The sequence below is a fragment of the Oryctolagus cuniculus genome, chromosome 6 (assembly GCF_051225735.1).
Source record: "Oryctolagus cuniculus isolate XC-2025 breed Fujian yellow rabbit chromosome 6, ASM5122573v1, whole genome shotgun sequence".
In the NCBI taxonomy this organism is placed as follows: domain Eukaryota; kingdom Metazoa; phylum Chordata; class Mammalia; order Lagomorpha; family Leporidae; genus Oryctolagus; species Oryctolagus cuniculus.
Window position 1 is genome coordinate 81,852,561 of NC_142872.1, and position 21,818 is coordinate 81,874,378.

The following is a 21,818-nucleotide window of genomic DNA, read 5'->3' on the forward strand; positions in this document are numbered from 1 at the left end:
CTGTATTGAAATTAACCACCAGCCAACACCCAGCATTAGCTGCCTGGATGATTTTTAAACACCTTCCATTTAGCTGCATTGGTATTGTCTCAAGTTGTCCCTGCAGCTTTCTTGCTTTAGCTTATGATTGATTGATGATTGATTTATCATCTGAAAGGCAAGAGACAGAGAGACAGAGACAGAAACAGAGATCTCCCATTCTCTGGTTCAGTCCCCAAAGGCCACAATAGCCAAGATGAAACCAGGAGCCAGGAATTCCATCCAGGTCTCCCACAGGGGTGACAGAGGCCCAAGGACTTGGGCCATCCTCTGCTGATTTCCAGGCACATTAGCAGGAAGCTGGATTGGAAGCAGAGCAGTGGGGACTCCAACATGGGATGCCAGCATCACAAGCAGTGGCTTTACCATCTGTGCCACAAAGCCAGCCCCAATTTAGCCTTCTTTAACTGTGGCAAAGTGGCCCTCCACAGCATATACCTTGGAGAGACTTTTAAAAAAAAATCACTTTCCATCTGTCCTGACAACCCAACACTCCCCATGTCTGGGTTAATTAAACCTTCAAAGGCTGGGAGATCTCTTAGTGAAGTTGATTTGATCCTGTGTGCTGAATAACAGTTGCACCTCTAACACAAGGATGAAAACCACCTTTGTCTGCATGTCACAGCCCCGAGAGCTCCTGTAGCAGGTGCCGCTACTGCTGCTGTTGTCACAGTGTGTTTGGCACAGCTGTGTTAGTCCCGTTCATCTCAAACTCCTTATCAGCATTTTTAATAACTTTAGCAGCTGCCATATTTCCCTGTAGCTTTTCCCCTGCCCTTGGCACTTTACCTTTTCCTCAGACCTTTCTCTTATGTAAAGGTCTCCATGCCTCCCATTGTTTTCATAAGGACAAAAGGGGAGTAGTTTCCCTTTAACTTTTATCACTATGCAATTTAACAAGCCGACAGAAGAGTGCACACAACACAGGGATACATCTCACAAATAATTGCACAGGGAAAACCTGTGTGAGCACCATTGAGATCACACAGTGGAACCCTGCCAGCATCCAGAGGCGCCTGTGTTCCCTCCCAGTCACACCTGCTTGCTCCCCAGAGACAATGGCTGTTCTGACCTTCATGGCAATTTCCTGGCTTTTCTTCATGATTTTACTACTTCTGTATATGGGGCTGTGTGCACTCTAAACAATATAGCCAGCCTTTGCCTGTTTCTGAATGTACAAATGCATCATACCAAATGCACTCTTTCCTGTCTTGTCTCTTTAAATCAGTCTGTGATGTGCATCCATGTTTTGGAAGTAGCTAGGGTTCATTGATCGTCATTGCTATCTAATACAGTGTTTGTGTATCCAACATATACAACAGTTTATCCATTCACTCCCCTCTTTACTGAAGGAATTGCAATTGTCCCCAGGTCTGGGTTCCCAGGAATAGTGTGCACTGACATTTTGGTATGGGTGCAAGTGTGCATGAATTTCTCTGGGCCAAGAGTGGGGAACCTTTTTTCTGTCAAGGGGCATTTGAATATTTTAACATTGGTTGTGGGCCATGCAAAATTATCAACTTAAAATTAGCCTGCTACAGATTTATTGGATTTTGAGACCCACCTGCAGTTAGTTGCCTTGGCAGGACCAGACCAGATGATTTCACTAGCCTTAAAAGGCCCTGGGGCTGGATGTTCCCCACCCCTGTTCTAGGATAACTTAGAGTGAAGCGAGTGAATCTCCAACTCCACTCAATACTAAAAAAGACTGGACTCAGTTTAGATTTAGATTTTCACCAGCAGTGTAGGAGAGTTCTCTTGGTATCCTTTCCTAACCAACAGAGTTGTCCCCGGAAGGATGTGGGCCGGGACTGCACAGCCAGGTTTGTGGTCATTTGGAAGGAAGCTGCATCTTTTTTTTTTTCTCTTTTTTTTTGACAGGCAGAGTGGACAGTGAGAGAGAGAGACAGAGAGAAAGGTCTTCCTTTGCCGTTGGTTCACCCTCCAATGGCTGCTGCGGCCGGCGCATAGCGCTGATCTGATGGCAGGAGCCAGATACTTATCCTGGTCTCCCATGGGGTGCAGGGCCCAAGCACTTGGGCCATCCTCCACTGCACTCCCGGGCCACAGCAGAGAGCTGGCCTGGAAGAGGGGCAACCGGGACAGAATCCGGCGCCCCGACCTGGACTAAAACCCGGTGTGCCAGCGCTGCTAGGCGGAGGATTAGCCTAGTGAGCCGCGGCGCCGGCCGAAAGCTGCACCTTAGGATGTTGTTATAGAAGCTTTGCAATTGAATTCCAGAGACAAGAGTACCAGTTAAGAGCACCCATCCTAGATTCCTCTTGAAAGTCACAGCCTTCACAACAGAGATCCACGAACAGTTGGAAAGGGCCAAGGGGGACCATCCTCCAGGTGCTCACCAGCCCTTGCTATTGGCAGTCTTTTTACTTTCTGTCAAGCTGAGCAGCAGTTTCTCTTTATAGCTGTATTTGCATTTTCTTGATAACTAATGAGATTGAGAACCTTGCCCATATTTGTTGGTTGTTTGTATTTCTTTTTTGATATTTTCATTAATTTATCTTCATTTAATTTGAAAGAGGGAGAGAGAGAGAGAGAGCGAGATTTTCCATCTGCTGGTTCACTCCTGAAATGCCTGCAACATTCAGGACTGGGCCTGGAGCTGGGAGCCAGGAACTCAGTGCAGGCCTCCTATGATGACAGGGACACAGCTATTTGAGCCACCCCCTACTGCCTCTGAGGACGTGCACTGGCAAAAAATTGGAAGTGAGAATGGAGATTGGACTCCACCCAACCTAAGCACTCCAGTATGGGATGTGATCACTTCAAGTTGTGTCTTAACTACTGTGTTAAATGCTTGCCCTTGTTTTTATGCATTTATCTGAGAGGGGATGGATGTAAAGAGGAAGGAAGATGAATGTATAAAGGAAGAGAGAGGGAGAGAATTCTCACTCACTGGTTCACTCCCACAAGAACTTGAGGGCTAAAGCTGATAGCTAGTCACTCAATCCAGCTCTCCCACCGGCTATCATAGCTATCACCGCTGCCCCCTACCCTCTTCCCCAGGCCCATACAAGCAGTAGCTAGAATCAGGAGCCGGGGCTGGGACCCAAACCCAGGTACTCCAATGTAGGTTGTAGGCAGCCTAATGTACAGCTCAATAGCTGCCCCAGATTTCTTCTTTTTGAATGCACATCTGAGACTTTGCCTAGTTTTCTACTTTTCTTATTTTTTTGTAGGAATGGTTTCCATGTTCCGGGTACTGTTTCCTTGTCAGTCCCTTACACAGAGTGTATTTTCTTGCCATGCTTTGCCACGGATATACTCATGTAACTGAGGGTCTATTTATAAACTTTTTAAAAATTCATAATGGAATCTTCTTGACTCAAATGTAAAAGGGCTTTTGTTGGTGGAATTTACCTTTAAATTACTCTGAAGAATTATAAAAAATTTCATATTGCTTCTGCTTATGGATTTAGATGGCAAATCCATTTAATATAGTCATGGTTTGCTATTTTGTGTCGTAATTTTTGAGAAGGACTTAGTTTTTTTCAGCTTTATACTACTGTCTTCTCTGTGTGTTCTAACACTTATTTCATACTGCATTCTCCATTTTTCATTTGGGTATTACATACTGCTGCCTTGTGTCCACCAAAGTAAAGAAAAAAGGAAATATTTTAATAATGAAATCAGTTTTAATAATCTGAAGAAATGTCATTAACTAGGGTTGTCTGTGAGTTGTAAACAAATATTTTTCTGGCCCATTTGAAAGTTTTGAAATAAAAACTGCTTATTTTCTTTTTAAACATAATTCTTTTTAAAAAAAGAAAAAGGAAGAGAAAGATACAAGGTCACTGACAAAGTTAAGCAAAGTAGAACAGAACGAGTAGAAGTCACACCAGATCCTCCCACTCAGGGGCAGTCATTGCTGAAGAATGGCTTACTGTTGAGCAAACTTCCGGTCTGCTCTGTCTGCTCACATGCGGGTAACATGGGGACCTTCCTAAAAAGGAAGACCACACTTCCACCTCAACTTTTCTTACGACAGATACATGCCAGGGAGCAGCAACCCACAGGGACAGTGGTGGTGGTTCCTCCAAGACATGTGTGGACACGTAAGGAAAGGAAATGGAAACACTGTCATCTATATGCTTTGCCAAACTGCTGAGGAAAACCAAACCTTTCTCAAAAGAAAATCAGGATTGAGCTTAAACACTCTATTAAGATAGTCCTCAAAAATTATTACTTGTCTTGGGGGAGCTATATTAAGGAGTCAGCATTTCTCAGTTTTTCCATGTGGTGTGAAAAAAGTATATGAACAAGTGTTCCGTGGCCAGGAAAGTGTGGGAAATGCCGAGGGAAGCAAATTCAAGGTTCTTCCATAAGGGGGTGGCCAGTACACCTGCTGCATCTCCTAGGTGGGGGTGGGGTGATAGTGGGCCAGGGCTCTTTGTCCGTGGAGCATGGAACCCTTTAGCACAGGGCCACCTGAGTCCAGTGTTCTCCAGTGCTCTAGAACTTCGGGAGATATTTATTTGACTGTAAAATTTTATAGGTTAGAATTAATATATATAAGTGATTTTAATAATGTACAACACTTAATTTCTGAGTCTCAAAATAACACATCGATTTTAGGAAATTAAGTAAATAGTTAAATGTATAGTGACTATAATTAAAATCACCCATAGTTGAACCATTGGAGACAAAGGTGTACATTTTCTTCCACACCTTTGTCTCTGTGTATATAGGTAAAATATGTTAATATTTCTTAAATTGGGGTTACAGTGTATGTGTCTGTGTGTGTGTATTATACAAAGGATTAGAGTATAGGGTTCGGCGTGGTTTGCTTTTAGATAAAGAACATTTTATGAGCTAATGAAAAATATGAGTCCTCGTGGTAGAATGCCAATAGAACTTTTCTTTTTACTGTCATTTAATAGAAATCTTTTGATTTGGGGATAATTTTAAATTTTTACTGCAAAGAAAGCGTGGAGAATTCACTCAGTCGTCCCTAATTTTATCACTCTGTAGTGTCTGTCTAAGCCATTTTACATCTATTACTAAATTGTCTGCTCGTCTGCATTTGCAGAGTTCAGTTTTCAGTTTTTCTGTTTGATGAGGCATGCCCTGCCTTCCTTTTCCTTCCTAGGTTACTATAACAATAGCACCAAGGTGGCTGTGAAGACCCTGAAACCAGGCACCATGTCTGTGCAAGCATTCCTTGAAGAAGCAAACCTCATGAAGACCCTGCAGCATGACAAGCTTGTGAGACTCTATGCCGTGGTCACCAAGGAGGAGCCCATCTACATCATCACTGAGTACATGGCCAAGGGTGAGTGATTCCCAGTGCCCAAGGCCCTTGAATGGCTTCAGTCTCCAAAAGGTCCAGGCTTAAATGTTCAGAGAACACTCAATAAATTGTAATTGTAAAACAGCATACTTTACTGATTTTTCAAATCAGTAAATATGGGAAAGCAAAATGTCTTCCTAAACCTATCCCCCAGGAGAATCCCATGTCATGAAATGGATATATAGTCCTCCTGCTATTTTTATATCTGCCTGATATACCTATCAGCTTCAAGAACAGTTCTTCATGTCTAGGAGCCTCCCAATAAATATTTGTCCAATAAATGAATAGATATTTCAAAGAGGGATTCAAGTTTTCATTTATTTGTTTTTAGGAGGCACAGAGATGAAAAGAGAGAGAGGGCTCCTACCCATTGATTCACTCCCCAAATGCCCACAACAGCTGGGGCTGGGCCAGGCCAAAGTCAAGAGGCTGAAACTCAATCTGGGTCTGGCAGAAATCCAACTACTTGAGCCATCACCTGCTGCTTCCAAGGGTGTGCATCAGCAAGAAGCTGGAATTGGGAGTGGAGCTGGGACTCGAAACCAGGCACTCCAATATGATGTGTGGGCATCTAATGTAGTGGCTTAACCACCAGACCAGATGTCCATCCTGAATATTTGTGTAACATTCTTAAATGTGCATTCCTGAAGTTCTAAAGCTAGTTCATTCCCCTCTGTAGCACCAACTAAATGTTCAGAGTGTCACTTCAACGTGTGACTATTTGTAAGCCTAAGCCTTGTGGAGGTTAAATTTCTATAAGTACTATAGTAGACGTTATACAAAGGGTCTTCAAACAGATCATGAAAACACATAATTGTCAAAGAACTATGAATGGATTTCCGAAAGTCTTTCTGTTGAACTTTTTGAAGTCCCTTTGTACTCTAAAACACATTTCTCTCAGATACCTGTTGAGGGAAAAGCAGTATTCATTGTCACCCTTTCTCACCTGGACCACATGTATTTGTCAGGCCTAAAGTTGGATTTGTCCAACCTTGGGAAAGGCTCTCTAAGCACACAGAATTGCAAAGTCAATCATTTTGAGAGGTCTTTCCCGCAAGACTAATGATCATTTGAACTGTGTCTGGATTTTTTCTTGTGTGTTTGGGCTACACCAATGCTTCCTTCCTCTACACACAGGCAGTTTGCTGGATTTCCTGAAGAGCGACGAGGGTGGCAAGGTGCTGCTTCCGAAGCTCATTGACTTCTCCGCCCAGGTAGGTATTCCAAGCCCAGTGCGTGGGAGCACTGGGTGCATGCGCCCTGTTCATGACAGCCTGGCAGTTCCAGAAAGAAGCCATTTCCATTAAATGTGTCGCAGAAGTGGTTATGAGATAAAAGTCTTCCCAAGTGTGCTTCCTTGGAGATGGGAATGGGAGCTTCATGTGGAGTGTGTGTGCATGTGTCTAGGTTTCACTGGGACATCGTTTTCAATAGGACAAGGCAAACTGGGTGCTTGTTTTCTTTTCCCCACAGCTTGTGGAAATGGTGTAGCTGGCTCAGTCACTTTGCTCAGCGTTTTGGAACAGCACAGTGATTTTTACTTGATGCATATGTTCTAAGGTGTGACTTGAATGTACTGATAATGTTTAAGTCTTCGGTGTTCTTGAAAACAGGAACTATATTTCCTACTTTCCTGCTCTTCCCTTTTCTCCTTCTTTCTTACTGCGTGTGTCATTAGGGTTCTGAGAATATTCATTGCTAATAGTTCTGCTATTGACCAGGAGTTGCACATTTGTTTATTTTGTATTCACATATTTCCGGGAGTATATGTAAGAGCAGAGGCAAGTTACCCAGAACTGCAGCACTGTACCTGGTTATCAAGGAAATATGTGTTTAAAAGATGCCAGCTCCTGACTTTTAAATAGTTTCACTGTGGCCATTATCATATTCAGTAATCTACTTGTTTTTTTTTTTTTTTCTCAGTATTGGTCATACTGATTTGTTTTGGGAAGGCCATGCCCCGGGAAACCTGATGTATACAGTACAAGAGATCAAGAGATTTTGTTTTCAAATATTTGTTTATTTATTCATGAGATGAGAGAGAAAATGAGCTCCCATCTATTGGTTCACTCCCCAAAAGCCAACGATGGCTGGGACTGAGCTGTGGCCAAAGCTGAGAGCCAGGAACACTGTCCAGGTCTTCCATGACGGTGGCAGGGACCCAATTATTTGAGCCATCACTGGCTGTCTTCCAGGGTCTGCATTAGCCAAGAACCAGAATCAGGAGCTGGAGCTGGGCATCAAACCCAGGCCCTCCAATGTGGGTCCTGGATGTCTTAACTGAGATCTTCACAACGAGGCCGAACACCTGCTGTATCTAGCACAAGAGACTTCCAGAAGTTCCAGGGAAGGGTGATCTTCATGATAGCCTCTTCTTGCTCCCATTTCTTCCCCCAGACCTTCTTAGTTGGGAAATTGACAAGGCCTTGATAGGGAGATCAGAGGAATGAATGGGTATACTGATAAAGTACTCAGAGTAAGATAGGATCAGGCCACATACTCTGCAGCAGAGGGCAGTGTCCCCCCCCCCCTTTTTTTTTTTTTTTTTGACAGGCAGAGTGGACAGTGAGAGAGAGAGACAAAGAAAAAGGTCTTCCTTTGCCGTTGGTTCACCCTCCAATGGCCGCCGCGGCCGGCGCGCTGCGGCCGGCACACCGCGCTGATCCGATGGCAGGAGCCAGGTGCTTTTCCTGGTCTTCCACGCGGGTGCAGGGCCCAAGTACTTGGGCCATCCTCCACTGCACTCCCTGGCCACAGCAGAGAGCTGGCCTGGAAGAGGAGCAACCGGGACAGAATCCGGCGCCCCGACCGAGACTAGAACCTGGTGTGCCGGCGCCGCAAGGCAGAGGATTAGCCTAGTGAGCCGCAGCGCCGGCGCAGTGTCCCCTCTTAACTGTGATTTTGCTTCCCACAGTTCAGCTGTCCATAGTTGCCCATAGTCCTAAAGTATTGAATGGGAATTTCCACAAATCATAACTTTTATTGTAGTATATTACTGTAATTATTCTTTTACTATTAGTTACTGTTGTCTTCTTACTATGCCTATTTTTTTAAAAGATATATTTATTTATTTGAAAGTCAGAGTTGCACAGAGAGAGAAGGAGAGGTAGAGACAGAGAGAGAGGTCTTCCATCTGCTGGTTCACTCCCCAGATGGCCGCAATGGCCAGAACTGCGCCTATCTGAAGCCAGGAACCAGGAGCTTCTTCTGGGTCTCCCACATGGGTGCAGGGGCCCAAGGATTTGGGCCATCTTCTGCTGAGCTCCCAGGCCCATAGCAGAGAGCTGGATCGGAAGTGGAGCAGCCAGGATTCAAACCAGCGCCCATATGGGATGCCGGCATTGCAGCACCAGGAATATTCCTAATTTATAAATTAAACCTGATCCTAGGTATATATGAGTATGTTAGGAAAAAAGGTAGTATAAACAGGCTTGGTACTCTCCCTGATTTCTGAACGCACTGGGGAGTCTTAGGATACATTCCTACAGAGAAGAGGGTAGCAAGTGCTGTGGGCAGAGCTGGAACTTAGCATCTGAAGACTAAAGTGTGCATCCTGGCTCTGCCACTCAGGGGCCGCCCTGCTTTTGGGGCATTCGCTGAGGTGGAACAGAAGGGAGGAGACGGGGTCCAGCATTCCTGCCCTTTCCCCTGTCCTCAAACTCTCTGCCGCCCCTGAGCAGCTCCGTGGCACCCCGGGGATTCCAGGACCACAGTTTGCAGACCACCATTGTGCAGCAAGAGGAAGAGTAATGAGGTTAGGTGCAGGTCTTGATGCTGTGTAGCTAGCAGGTCAGGAAATGGAGAAAGCAGAAGTCTGATAAACTTGAATCACATTGACACAAAAGAGCCCCACTGCTTGGGTGGTGCCTGCCTTCAGTGCCCCCTGTTGAGCGAGGGCCTTGAGGAGTGTCCTGAAAGGTTGCCCACTGGGATGGGGTGTGGAAAAGTAGGACCCTGGCAGATGGGTCACTAGCTATCCAGCCTGTTGGAGAGCCTGATCTGTGCCACAGTTCTCCAGGAATTATACACACTGGGGTGTGTGCTGTACCCAGAGAATGATTTTCTTTTGTTGGCCTGGGCATTTTGCATTTGATTTTACATAGTTTATCTCAGAAAGCATTATTTTGATGTAGTTGGAAGTTTTTCAAAGTCAAGACCTCTATGTCCTATCCTTTAATGTGACTTTGTAAATCCTTACTATTATTACAGAGTAGAAATAGGTCAGCTTACTTATCCCAGCCCCAAAGGAGTAGGGGAATGCAGTAAGGGGCACGGTGGGGACTTTTCCGATCCTCTCCGCCAGGCCTCCTCTTCCCTGTCCCCATCATCCCCTTCCTCATGTTCTACATTCCCCTCCCCATTCTCCTGCGGAGACAGGAAGTGGCTGGTTCTCATGACAGGCTCCCAGTTCATGCGGGAGATGATTGCATCACTTCCTGTCTCAAAATGAACTCTGAGAGGCGTGCTGGGGCCTTTGGGCAATCCCACACTCCCTGACCACCCCTCAGCCCAGGTGCCTTCCTCTGCGTTCAGTGCGGATTAAATCCTGACAAGTGCAGATTCCCTCAGCACTCTATTCTTTGTGTTCAGTAAAGTAGTTTTGAGCTTCCTACAGTGTCATAGGAAAATGGCTCCTTTGCAAAGGAAGATTGACAATTCAGAGCAGAGAGACTTTGCACACTTCCTTTCTAGCCTTTGCTCTGTATCAGAAAAGCAAATAAACTTGGAAAGAGACGCGGTTGCAATGGGTGGGAATTTGCATCACAGAACCGGAGACGGAATCCTTGACTAGTAAAACTGAGAGGAAAAAGAAAGGCAGAATTCAGAGTTTGCAGCACGGAGGTCAGAAAAAGCATCTTGTCATACAGACCCAGTGAATCCATGCATTTTTTGCTCTTTGGTGGAGACACTCTAAAAGTGCAAAATTTAGCCAAAAGGAAATGGGCAGTTATCTGCAAACTGCAGTAAAAACCAAAAAGCGAAGTTGTTGCAACCGTGGCAGCGAGAGACATGTGTTTTAGCTCCTTCTAGTTGATAAAGCACTTCCACTTCCATTATCCAATTTGAGCCCAACAGCCTTGAATGGGACAGATGAGAAAGTGAACTTGAAGTTGTCCAAGGTTACTGGGCTGGTACAAAGGGACTTGAAAAATTTTATGGAAGGTGGAAATGAAAGATGTTTACTTTGGTGCCAAAACGTCTTGAAATCCATGCAGTTTTTTATGACACACATTTTCCATGAACTTTTTAAAGACTACTTGTGGCCGGCGCCGCGGCTCACTAGGCTAATTCTCCGCCTTGCAGCGCCGGCACACTGGGTTCTAGTCCTGGTCGGGGCGCCGGATTCTGTCCCAGTTGCCCCTCTTCTAGGCCAGCTCCCTACTGTGGCCAGGGAGTGCAGTGGAGGATGGCCCAAGTACTTGGGCCCTGCACCCCATGGGATACCAGGAGAAGCACCTGGCTCCTGCCATCGGATCAGCGCGGTGCGCCGGCCGCAGCACGCCGGCGGCGGCGGCCATTGGAGGGTGAACCAACGGAAAAAAGGAAGACCTTTTTCTTTGTCTCTCTCTCTCACTGTCCACTCTGCCTGTCAAAAATAAATAAATAAATAAAAATAAATTTAAAAAAAGAAACCTTATAAAAAAAAAAAAGACTACTTGCAAATGGAATTGCTGGGACTTGTTTCTTGCCTTTATCTTTAGAAAATTGGCTCTTTCCTCTACACTCTGCTGTCATCCCATGATGGAGTTGACCCTGTGATCATTTTTCACCAGCCACTACTGTGATACCTATCATTTTGCCTTCATGGGTTTTGCTATCAGAATTAGATATTTCTTTCTTTAGAAAATGATTATTTATTTATTAGAACAGCAGAGCAACAGAGAGAGGGAGATAGAGTGAGATCTATTTGCTGTTTCACTCCCTGTATGTTCACAATAGCCAGGGTTGGGTCAGGCCAAGGCCAGGAGCCCAGTATTCCATCTGAGTCTTCCATTGGGGTGATGGGGACGCAAGGACTGGAGCCATCATCTGCTGCCTCCCAGGATGCATTAGTAGGAAGATGGATTAGAAGTGGAAGAGCTGTGGCTCAAATGGGGATGTGGGCATTTTAAGCAGCAGCTTCACCCACTGTGCCACAACACTCACCCCAGAATTAAAGATTTCCTTAGTTTTATTTTTGATTTTTGTCCGAAAATCTTTATTTCCAAGACCTAGATATTTCTATTACATAGTAACTACTCTCAGGATTAAATTTAAATCACATTTTTTAAAAAAAAGATTTATTTGAAAGGCAGAGTTACAGAGAGAAGGAGAAACAGAGAGAGACTCATCCATGTGCTGGTTCCTTCCTAAATGGCCGCAGCAGCCAGAGCTGGGCTGAACTGAAGCCAGGACCCAGAAGCTTCATCTCGGTCTCACACATGGATGGCAGGGACCCAAGCACTTGGGCCAGCTTACTCGGAAGACTTCTCATGAGTGTACCCCCTCCTCCAGGTCACCATCAGCCCTCACATGTGCTAGTGCAGCTTCCTCTTTCCTGGTGTTGCCTCATTATATTTGAATTTCTAATAACCATCCACGTATTTTATAGAAGTGTGTTGTGTGTTGTAACTGACCCTATGGCATCCCTCTTTCCAAACTCCACTGAGTAGGTGCAAGCAGTTGGACTATTTATTTCTTTGCATTTTTTTATGATGATAAAATATGCAAAACCTAAAGTACACCACTTTAGCCATGTTTAAGTATCTGACGGGATGCTTTCACATGGTGAAACCCAAACCATCCTTCTCCAGGCCTCTTCTTCCTCAGCTAAACCTCTACACCCCGTTGAACACGAGCTCTCCTTGGCACCTGTGCCCTCGCCCCTGGACACTACCATTTGGTGCTCACCTCTGCGAGTCTAACCTCTCCAGAGGTCACGCCCACAGTGCTCAGCAATTTTTCGCTGGATCCCCACACTTAGAAAGCGACTCCCAGCACCCTGTCCTCCTTACCTGGTCCCGGACCTAGAGCCTCTCCTCAGCCTGCTTCCTGGAAAGCATCGCCCTTCACCCCATGGTGTCTCCAACCTTCCTCACCAAAGCGCTTCTGCCCCAGGTCCCTGCTCCTCCAGCCTTGTATTCAGCTTCCTATCTGCTGCTTTCGCATCATGGTCTGCATGCTGCATCATTTTATAAATCCTTGTTTGTCTTGGTACCCAGAACTTAGTACAGCACCTTGCATAGGGTAGGTGCTCAACAGGGCTTTGCAGAATGGCTGTACTGACCAGGTAAAGTGAGAGCAGCATCTATTTCCATGGACAACAACAGATTCTTTACTCTCTGCTTCCTCTGGCTCTGAACAAGCAACTCAAAGAAACTGATTTTGTATAGCTGTTCTGAGTCACTGTTCAGATGTAGTTAGCCATAAAGTAATTTCTTCTTCTTCTTCTGTGGGTTTGCTTTCTTTGCACAAAACATGCCTTCATGGTTGAAATAAAAGGGAGAAAAGAAAAAGGAAGTAGGATATAAGTACCTGGGCCTGCAGGATAAGACAAAGACTTGCTTTGTTCACGCTCTTTGTGGCGTAAAGCACAGCAGGAGGAATTATAAATGAAGTCCTTGACACTGAAGCCAGCTGCCAGTGGGTACATTTGGCTTAATTCGGAGGGGGAAAACACAACAGAACAGGTTTTTCCTCCTCAGTGTCACTCAAGGCTGTCGGTGGCCTCTTGGGCATGCTGAGCAGAGCCAGTTGGGTGCACCTGCTGGCCAGGGTCATGCTGGAATTCACCTGCTGATGGGTGGGTGTGTTCTTCTCCATGAAGTCAGGATTTCCAACTCTTATTAATTTTTCCACTCCCAACCCCAGTGTTTATAATCTAATGATCTGGGAAGTGCTATGTGTTACACAACTATCTACTTGCACATTTGTTGATTAAGATATCTATAAAGGGTCTTCAAAAACTTCATGGAAAATGGATATCCTAAAGGCCTACACATGGGTTTCAATTTTTTTGCAACAAAATAATCTTTTAATTCAATTTTCCATGAATGTTTTTTAAAAAAATTTAAAAAGATCTGTGTATTTGAAAGGCAGAGTTACAGAGAGAGAAAGAGGAGACAGAATGTGAGAGCTTCCATTTGCTGGTTCACTCCCCAAATGGTCACAATGGCCAGGGCTAGGCCAGGCTAGAATCAGGTGCCAGGAGCTTCATCTGTCTCCCACATGGGTGCAGGGGCCCAGAGACCTGGGTCATCTTCTGCTGCTTTCCCAGGGACATTAGCAGAGAGCTGGATCGGAAGTAGAGCAGCCAGGACTCGAACAGGCACTCATATTGAATGCCAGCATTGCAGGTGGCAGTTTACCTCCCCTATGCCACAATACAGGCCCCTCCATAAACTTTTAATAATTAAATTTGAAAGGCAGAGAGACAGAGAACAGTCTGCCATCTGCTGGTTCACTCCCCAAATACCCAAAACAGCCAGGGCTGGGACAGACTGAAGCCAGAAGCCAGGAACTCAGTGTGAGTGTCCACTTGAGTCATCACCTGTTGCGTCCCAGCACCTATGTTAGCATGAAGCTGGAATTAGGAGTGAGCTTGAACCCAAGCACTCCCATACGGGATGCAGGTGCCCCAAGCAGCACTTTAGCTGCCCCCATCACCCCTGCCCTTTCTGAAGACCCCTTGAATCGTCAGATATGCCCTGTGTTTCAGCTGCAATCTGCCGGCTACCCTACCAAGACCTATGCTGCTGCATCCTCTTTACTGCTTCAAGCCTTCTCACCACCCCACCTGCCAAGGAGCCCCAACTTTGAAGTCCACACCACCAGTCAGTCCCACCTCACCTCAGTGTCCTGGGCTCCCCACGCATTGACCCTCAACTCTGGCACACACCCACGTCCTCATTCTGAGTGGTCTGTGTCCTCTCCCTGCTGAGCCGCTGTGTGGGTGACCCTCACTGCAGCCCCTCCACTCTTTGCTTTCCCATCCATCACACTCTCCAGTGCTCCACCTCACCCCTCCCAGGCCTCTCCAGCACTTGTGATCCTTGGATCCTTCTCAGTCTCCACGCCTCCTCCCACCTGTGCTGTTCTCTCCTTCCCTAGCCCCGGTGTAGTCTCTTGCCCTTCCCGCCCTTGCCATCCATGCCTGGTGAAGTCCTAGCCTCATGCAAGCCTAGCTCATCAGCTGTTTTGTTCCCATGTCCACCCAACAACTGGACTAGTGCTGATGTGAGGAGCTGGCTCTTTGCAGTTCTAAACTAAGACCACACCCTGAGGTGCCTGGGAATCCGGCTGCTCACAGCCCCCTTCCTCTCCCTCTCACCCACACCTTCGCCTGCCCCCCGCCCCATCTGCCAATCTTCTCCTCCTCACCCATCTATCTCCATGGATGACCTTGCCATGTCTTTCATTGAGCAAGGGGGGGCCATTGGCAGACAGCCCATGCCTCCACGGCCTATTCCCTCCTTTCTCATGGGGCAGCCACTGCATTAGGACCAGGTCCCATCCTCTCTTGCTGTTGCAAAGCACTGTCCTAGAAACTGCGCTAGCATTTCCCTTGCTTGTGTACTCAGGGAAATTATTCCTAGAGAAATTTGTCTGCCCTCTTCCCCAGACCCCCTCCAGCCAGCTCTGCCCCCATGTTCCTCTCCCCCTATTCTGACCACACACTTTGTCTGGGTCCTGTCTTCCTACTCCCTTTGGACCCTACCACCACTGACCAAAGCAACTCTGGACAAAGCACCTGTGCCCCTCACCCACCCAAACATCCCCTGCCACGCACCACAATGCTACAGCCAAGGGCATTTTTCAGCTCCTTCCCATGTGGCCAGGCAGCAGCAATTTCTCTCTCTCTTCCCTGTTTTCTTCATGTGGCTTCTAGGGCGCTGTTCGCTGAGCGCTTCTTCCCCAACATTTAAACCTTGGGATGTCCTTGAACTCAGTCCTTCTCTTTCTCTACCCTCACCTCCAAGGTGAGCTCATTGAGAGCGTTGCATGGCTGTCTTAGGGATGCAGGAAGGCTTCGAACAGTAGGAATTCGCTCTCTCACCATCCTGGAGGCCAGAATCGGAAGCCCAGGTGTCACAGGTTCCGTGGCTTGTGCCGGTGTCACTGTAATCTCCATCTCCATCTTCATGCCTTCTGTGTCTCTGTCTCTGATCTCTCTCTCTGCCTTTCTCTTACAAAGTCACTAGATTTAGAGCCCACCCTCAAGCTGGCATGTGGTCTTTTCTTGAGAACCTTCATTTCTTAAATCTGCGAAGACTTAATTCCAAATAAGGTCACATTTTGTAGTTCCAAGTGACTGAATTTGGGCAAGGGGGCCGGGGCCAAGCGAGCGACCTGATTTGATCCACTGCGTTTGTCTATACTCTGACTACCTCAAAGTTTCTGTCTCCTACCCACTGCTCCCTTGGGCTCACTGCCTCCTCAGTGCCTCCACATGGAAGTGCAGCAGGCATGGCAAGCTCCACGTGCTCCCACTGAGCTCCTGTCCTCCCTCCTCCAAAACCTGCCCCTCCCATCCTCTCCTGTCCTTCTGTTCAAGCAGCCCCAACATTCCGGTGTCAGATCCCAAACTCTGGAGCTCCTGTCAACTTGCTTTCTCTCTCTTTTCCTTTAATGAGAAAGAGAGAGATCTTCCATTCTCTGGTTCACTCCCCAAATGGCTGAATTGGCCAGGATGTGGCCCAGGCCAGAACCAGGAGTCAGGAGCTTCCTCTGGATCTCTCGTATGGGTGCAGGGGCCCAAGCACTTGGACCATCTTCCACTGCTTTCCCAGGTGCATTAGCAGGGAGCTGATTCAGAAGTGAAGTAGCCGGTCTCCAAACAGCACCCATATGGAATGCTAGCATCGCAGGCAGCAGCTTTATCCACTGTTCCACAACACTGGTCCCAATTCTCTTTCTCTTACACTGTGTATCCGATCCTTCAGCAAAGATCCCGCCTTCCCAGTCAACACACTTTCCTGACCCCTGTCTCTCTGACCCAAATTGAGCAAGTGCTCTTCTTTGGAAGAATCACGTAGTAGCTGTCTGCCTAGTTTCGTGCCTCAGCTCCTGCTCACCTGACGGGACTGCTGAGCGTAGCTTGTAAGACACAGATCAGCTCTCACATCCTGTGCTCAGCCCTCCCGTCACCCTCAGCCTCACTCAGAATGCAGGCTAAAGCCCTTGTGATGGCTGTTTGCCTGCAGGCAGTCTTGTGACAGGTTAGTTTTTTTTTTTTTCTTTTCTTTTCTTTTTTTTTTTTTTTTTTTTTGACAGGCAGAGTTAAACAATGAGAGAGAGAGACAGAAAGGTCTTTCTTCTGTTGGTTCACCCCTCAAATGGCTGCTACGGCCAGCGCACTGCGCCGATCCGAAGCCAGGAGCCAGGTGCTTCCTCCTGGTCTTCCATGCGGGTGCAGGTGCCCAAGGACCTGAGCCATCCTCCACTGCCTTCCCGGGCCACAGTAGAGAGCTGGACTGGAAGAGGGGCAACTGGGACAGATCTGTGTCACCCCGACTTGGACTAGAACCTGGGGTGCCGGCGCCTCAGGCGGAGGATTAGCCTAGTGAGCCGCGGCGCTGGCCAACAGGTTAGCTTTTGGGAGTTATATCTTTCCTTGAGATTTTTATTCTCTTGTTTCTATGGAACTCATTGTTTCTGACTTCATAAACTTGCCTGTTTGCAGGACTGATCTTGGGCTTTTGTTTCAAATCCGCAGGAGCAGGTGTCTGGCTCGGTGTCAGTTGAGCCACTGCTTGGAGCACCTGCCTCTCCTATCTGAGTGCCTGGATTAGAGTCCTGGCTCCATTTCAAAATCCAACTTCCTGCTAGTGTGCATCCCGGGATGCAGGGGTGCTGGCTCAAGTACTTAGGTCTCTGCCACGCACATGGGAGACCCAGACTGAGTTCCATGCTCCTGGCTTCAGCCTGGCTGGGCTCCAACTGTTAGAGACATTTGGGAAGTGAACCAGCAGATGAAAGATCTCTGTGTCTCTCTCTGTCTCTGTCTGTCTGCCTTTCAAAGAAATGAAAAGAGAAAAAACATCTGTAGCTTTCTGGGTTTCCCTCTTGGTGGTCAGGAGGAGGGCAGTGCACAAAGCGCAGGTATCCCTGTGGGCTTGGATGAGTCCAGGAAACACTGCCATTGGGAGTTTGCTGAAAGAGTGAGCATTTTCTTAGGTCATCCATCTTACAAAGGAATGCTGCTTGGGAGGCATTGTACTTCTCTCACTACTGTAAGTCAGTACAGCCCAGTAATTGTTTTCCCACATGACTGGGCATGGATGGATTCTATCTGGTGAGCAAAATGCTTGATACATTTCTTCCTTGGATTCAGTCATTCCAGGTCCCATTCCATCGCCTCCTGCTCCCGTGTCCTTAGGAGATGGAAAACCCATTCGCTCCACCATGAACACACATTATTTTGATAACTCACTTCAAAGGGGTTGAAGTATAAATAAAGACGCTAGCAAGTCTGTTTCAGGTATATTTGGAGTACATTAGACCTTTCTGCAGCCTTCCTTCCAATTTGTTGCAGGGTAAATAAGTCAGGAATTGTTTTCAGAGCTCAGGTTTTGGCTTGAGATGGGAGTTCTTTTTAGCCTAACCAAACTCAGGTTCTTTAAGGTGTTTTGTTCGAGACGGAAGATAGCACAGGTGCATGCCACATGTTTTCTTTGCCTAGTTACACGACATGGTGTATGTTTATTCAGTGATTGGTAATTGTTGTCACTCTTCATTAAAAAGTAGCAAAAAACATTTCCCATTTTAAGTTCCTGGGAAGTATGATTAAAAAAAAAAAAACAAAAAGTTTATTTTGCTACAAAAAATTTTGAATTCTAGGCATAGTTTTTTCATAATACGAATTTTCTATGACCTTATAAACATGTTTTAACTGATTTATTTGAAACTTGAGAAAGAGCTTTTATATGCTGATTCACTTTCCAATAGCTGGGGAACTGGCTGTGGCTAGAGCCAGGAGGCAAGATGTCAACCCATGTGTGTGACAGAAACCCAATTACTTGAACCATCACCACTACCTCATAGGGACTGCATAAGCAGAAATCTGGGGTCAGGATGCATAACCAGGACTCAAACTTGGTCACTCAGCATGGGATGTAGGTGTCTCCACCACCAGGCCCAACACTCCTTCAATGAACTCTTTGAAGACCTTTCATGGACATGGATTTCTAAATTTTTTGCATACACAGAGAGCATCTCTCAGTGAAGCCATAAGTGACCAAAGCTCTAGACTACACCCCTTGTTGTTTGCTGTTAACTCTTGTCATTGATGTGATTATGCAAATATGAATAGTCTCAGAAGTCCTTCAAAGTTCATGTAGCACAAAACTAGTCATCCAGGCCAAGGCTATGGCATAGTAAGCCACCCACTGCGGTGCTGCTATCCCATATGGGCCCCAGTTCGAGTCCTGAGTGCTCCACTTCTTCCTATCCGGCTCCCTGCTAATGCACCTGGGACAGCAGCAGAAGATGGCCCAAGTGCTTGAGCCCCTGAACCCAAGTGGGAGACCCAGATGAAGCTCCTGGCTTCTGGTTTTGGTCCTGCCCAGCCCTGGCCATTGCGAAGAGTTAACCAGCAATTGGAAGACTTATCTCTGTTTCTGTCTCTCCCTTTCTGTAACTGCCTTTCAAATACATAAATAAATCTTTAAACAAACAAACAAAAAAAAACATAAAACAAGTAGTCATGCTAGGGGAAAATGGAAGTTTTATTGAATCTCATTTATTAAGACAGAACTTTTTTCTTACTAGAAAGTAAAGTGGAATTATTGGGAAAATATCACTTGGATCTTATGATTCCAAAGCTGTCACAAACATGTCTGTGTTTTTATGCCATATCTCCATTTTTTACAAATTATTTTTAAGTTTTAGCACTAACAGTGATTTTTTTAAAAGATTTATTTATTTATTTGAAAGACAGAGGCAAAGAAAGAGACAAAGAGTGGTCTTCCATCCACTGGTTCATTCCCCAGATGGCTGCAATGGCTGCGATCTAAAGCCAGGAGCCAGGAGCTTCTTCCAGGTCTCCCAAGCAGGTGCAGGGGCTCAAGGACTTGGGCCATCTTCTACTGCTTTCCCAGACCATGGCAGAGAACTGGATCAGAAGAGGAGCAGCCAGGACTCAAACAGCCGCCCATATGGGATGCCAACACTGCAGGCTGCGGCTTTACCCGCTATACCACAGGGACAGTACTGCACTGCCCCCCTTTTAGTGATTTTAAAAATAAGAAAAGCCAGCTGGCGCCATGGCTCACTTGGCTAATCCTCTGCCTGCGGCACCAGCACCCTGGGTTCTAGTCCCGGTCGGGGCGCCAGATTCTGTCCCGCTCACTCCTCTTCCAGTCCAGCTCTCTGCTGTGGCCCAGGAGGGCAGTGGAGGATGGCCCAAGTGCTTGGGTCCCTGCACCCGTATGGGAGACCAGGAGGAAGTACCCGGCTGCTGGCTTCGGATCGGCGCAGCGCCAGCCGTGGTGACCATTAGGGGAGTGAACCAATGGAAGGAAGACCTTTCTCTCTGTCTTTCTCCCACTGTCTATAACTCTCTCTCTGTCTAACTCTGCCTGTCAAAAAAAAAAAAAAAAAAAAAAAAAGCCAAACTATACTGTGGCTTATCAACACAAAAGCTTATACTCTGACTTTGTGGTCCCAGTTTTAATATTTCTAATGCATTTTTCCAGATACTGGCATAAGTGAAGGACAAAGGTCGTTCATTTCTTTCCCGACATATAGAATTACACAATGCATATTATGTTGCAACTTGATAGCTTAATATGCCTTGAATATTTTGATGACCTCCCTGATTCTTTTAAAAGCTGCTTAGTGTCCTGCTGAGTAGATGGCCCATAATCTATGCCAGCATTCCCTTGTTGAAGGACATTTGTGCTGTTTCTTCCTGGGTGGGGGTGGGTTGTTTTTGTTTTTTTACTGTAACAGTGTGTGGCAGTGATTCTTCTAGATGGATGTTTGTGTACAAGTATGTTTGGAGGATACATTCTAGGTTATAGATCTCCTGTACCAAAAGTGTATGTATACACCTTTTAAATTTTGATGATCTTTCTCAGTAATCTTTCTCAAAAATGAGATTGCCTTTTGCTGAGACTGGCTGTTTTCATCATTGTCATTTGTGTTTGGTTTTTAAAAAAATGTTTATGTATTTGTTTTAATCTACTTGAAAAGCAGAGCAACCAGAGAGAGACAGATAGAGAAATCTTCCATCCACTCTTTCATTCCCCAAATACGTGCAACAGCCAGGGCTGGGCCTGGAAGAAGCCAGGAGTTCAATACTCCGTCTAGGTCAGGGACAACAAGTTTGGGAAGGGAGCCAAGTTCTTGGGCCATGACCTGCTTCCTCCAAGGATGCATTAAAAGGAAGCTGGATCAGAAGCAGAGTAGCCAGGACTCAAACTGGTGCTCTTATATGAGATGCAGGTGTCCCAAGTGATGGCTTAACCTACTGCACCACAGCGCCCACCCCTTTGTGCTTATTTAATATGGATGAGATCAAGCATCCCTTTTTGTATTTATTCTTTGTTTGCAATTTATTTCTCTGGGAATTCTTTGTCTAAGCCCTTTGCAAATCTTTTCTATTAGCTCTTCAGCATCTGTCCTTTATTATTATTGTTTTTTAAATATACATTAGGTCTGTACTATATGTGCTCTTATACATCTGTATGTAATTAACCAAATTTTTAAAAAGATTTATCTGTTTATTTTGAAAGAGTTACAGAGAAAGAGAGTTCTTCCAGCCACTGGTTCACTCCCCAGATGACCTCAACAGCCAGGGCTGGGCCAGGCCAAATTCAGGAGCCAGTAGATTCCTCCAGGTCTCCCACGTGGTTGGCAGGGCTCCAAACACTTAGCTCATCTTCCCCTGCTTTTCCCAGGTGCGTTAGCAGGGAGCTACATCAGAAGTAGAGCAGCCAGGAAACAAACTGATGCCCATATGGGATGCTAGTGTGGCAGGCGGCAGCTTTACCCACTATGCCACAACATCGGCCTCTAACTGAATATTATAAAGAGTTTTTCATCATGTTTAAAATGCTCCATAAACATGAATGTACCTATCATGATATAATATGCTATTTCTCTGACTATATCATAATTCTCTTAACATTCTCTTAGAGACAGCACTGGGAGCATCTCCAGTTTTTCTCCTATAAAAACAATGCATGCTTATTTCACTGTTTCCTTATTACAGATCCCAGTAGCCAGATAACAAGGTCAGAGTATGAATGTTTTCAAATCTCTTTACATTCCCAGCTTGTTTTCCCTGGGCAAAATTGATTTTTTTTTTTTTTGACAGGCAGAGTTAGAGAGACAGACAGAGAGAGAGTTATAGACAGTGAAAGAGAGACAGAGAGAAAGGTCTTCCTTCCATTGGTTCACTCCCCTAATGGGCGCTATGGCCGGCACTGCGCCAATCTGAAGCCAGGAGCCAGGTGCTTCCTCCTAGTCTCCCATACAGGTGTAGGGG

General features: G+C 46.1%; 1 protein-coding gene across 5 annotated transcripts in view; it reads left to right on the forward strand.

Moving 5' to 3' along the window:
• LYN (LYN proto-oncogene, Src family tyrosine kinase) overlaps positions 1 to 21,818 on the forward strand; it is a 143,358-nt gene that overhangs the window by 94,114 nt on the left and 27,426 nt on the right. For all 5 annotated transcript variants that reach the window (XM_002710498.6, XM_002710497.6, XM_089335260.1 and 2 more), the window contains 2 exons: positions 5,147 to 5,329; positions 6,485 to 6,561. In XM_002710498.6, the coding sequence (XP_002710544.1) occupies positions 5,147 to 5,329; positions 6,485 to 6,561 (260 nt within the window). The remainder of the gene's footprint in view (positions 1 to 5,146; positions 5,330 to 6,484; positions 6,562 to 21,818) is intronic.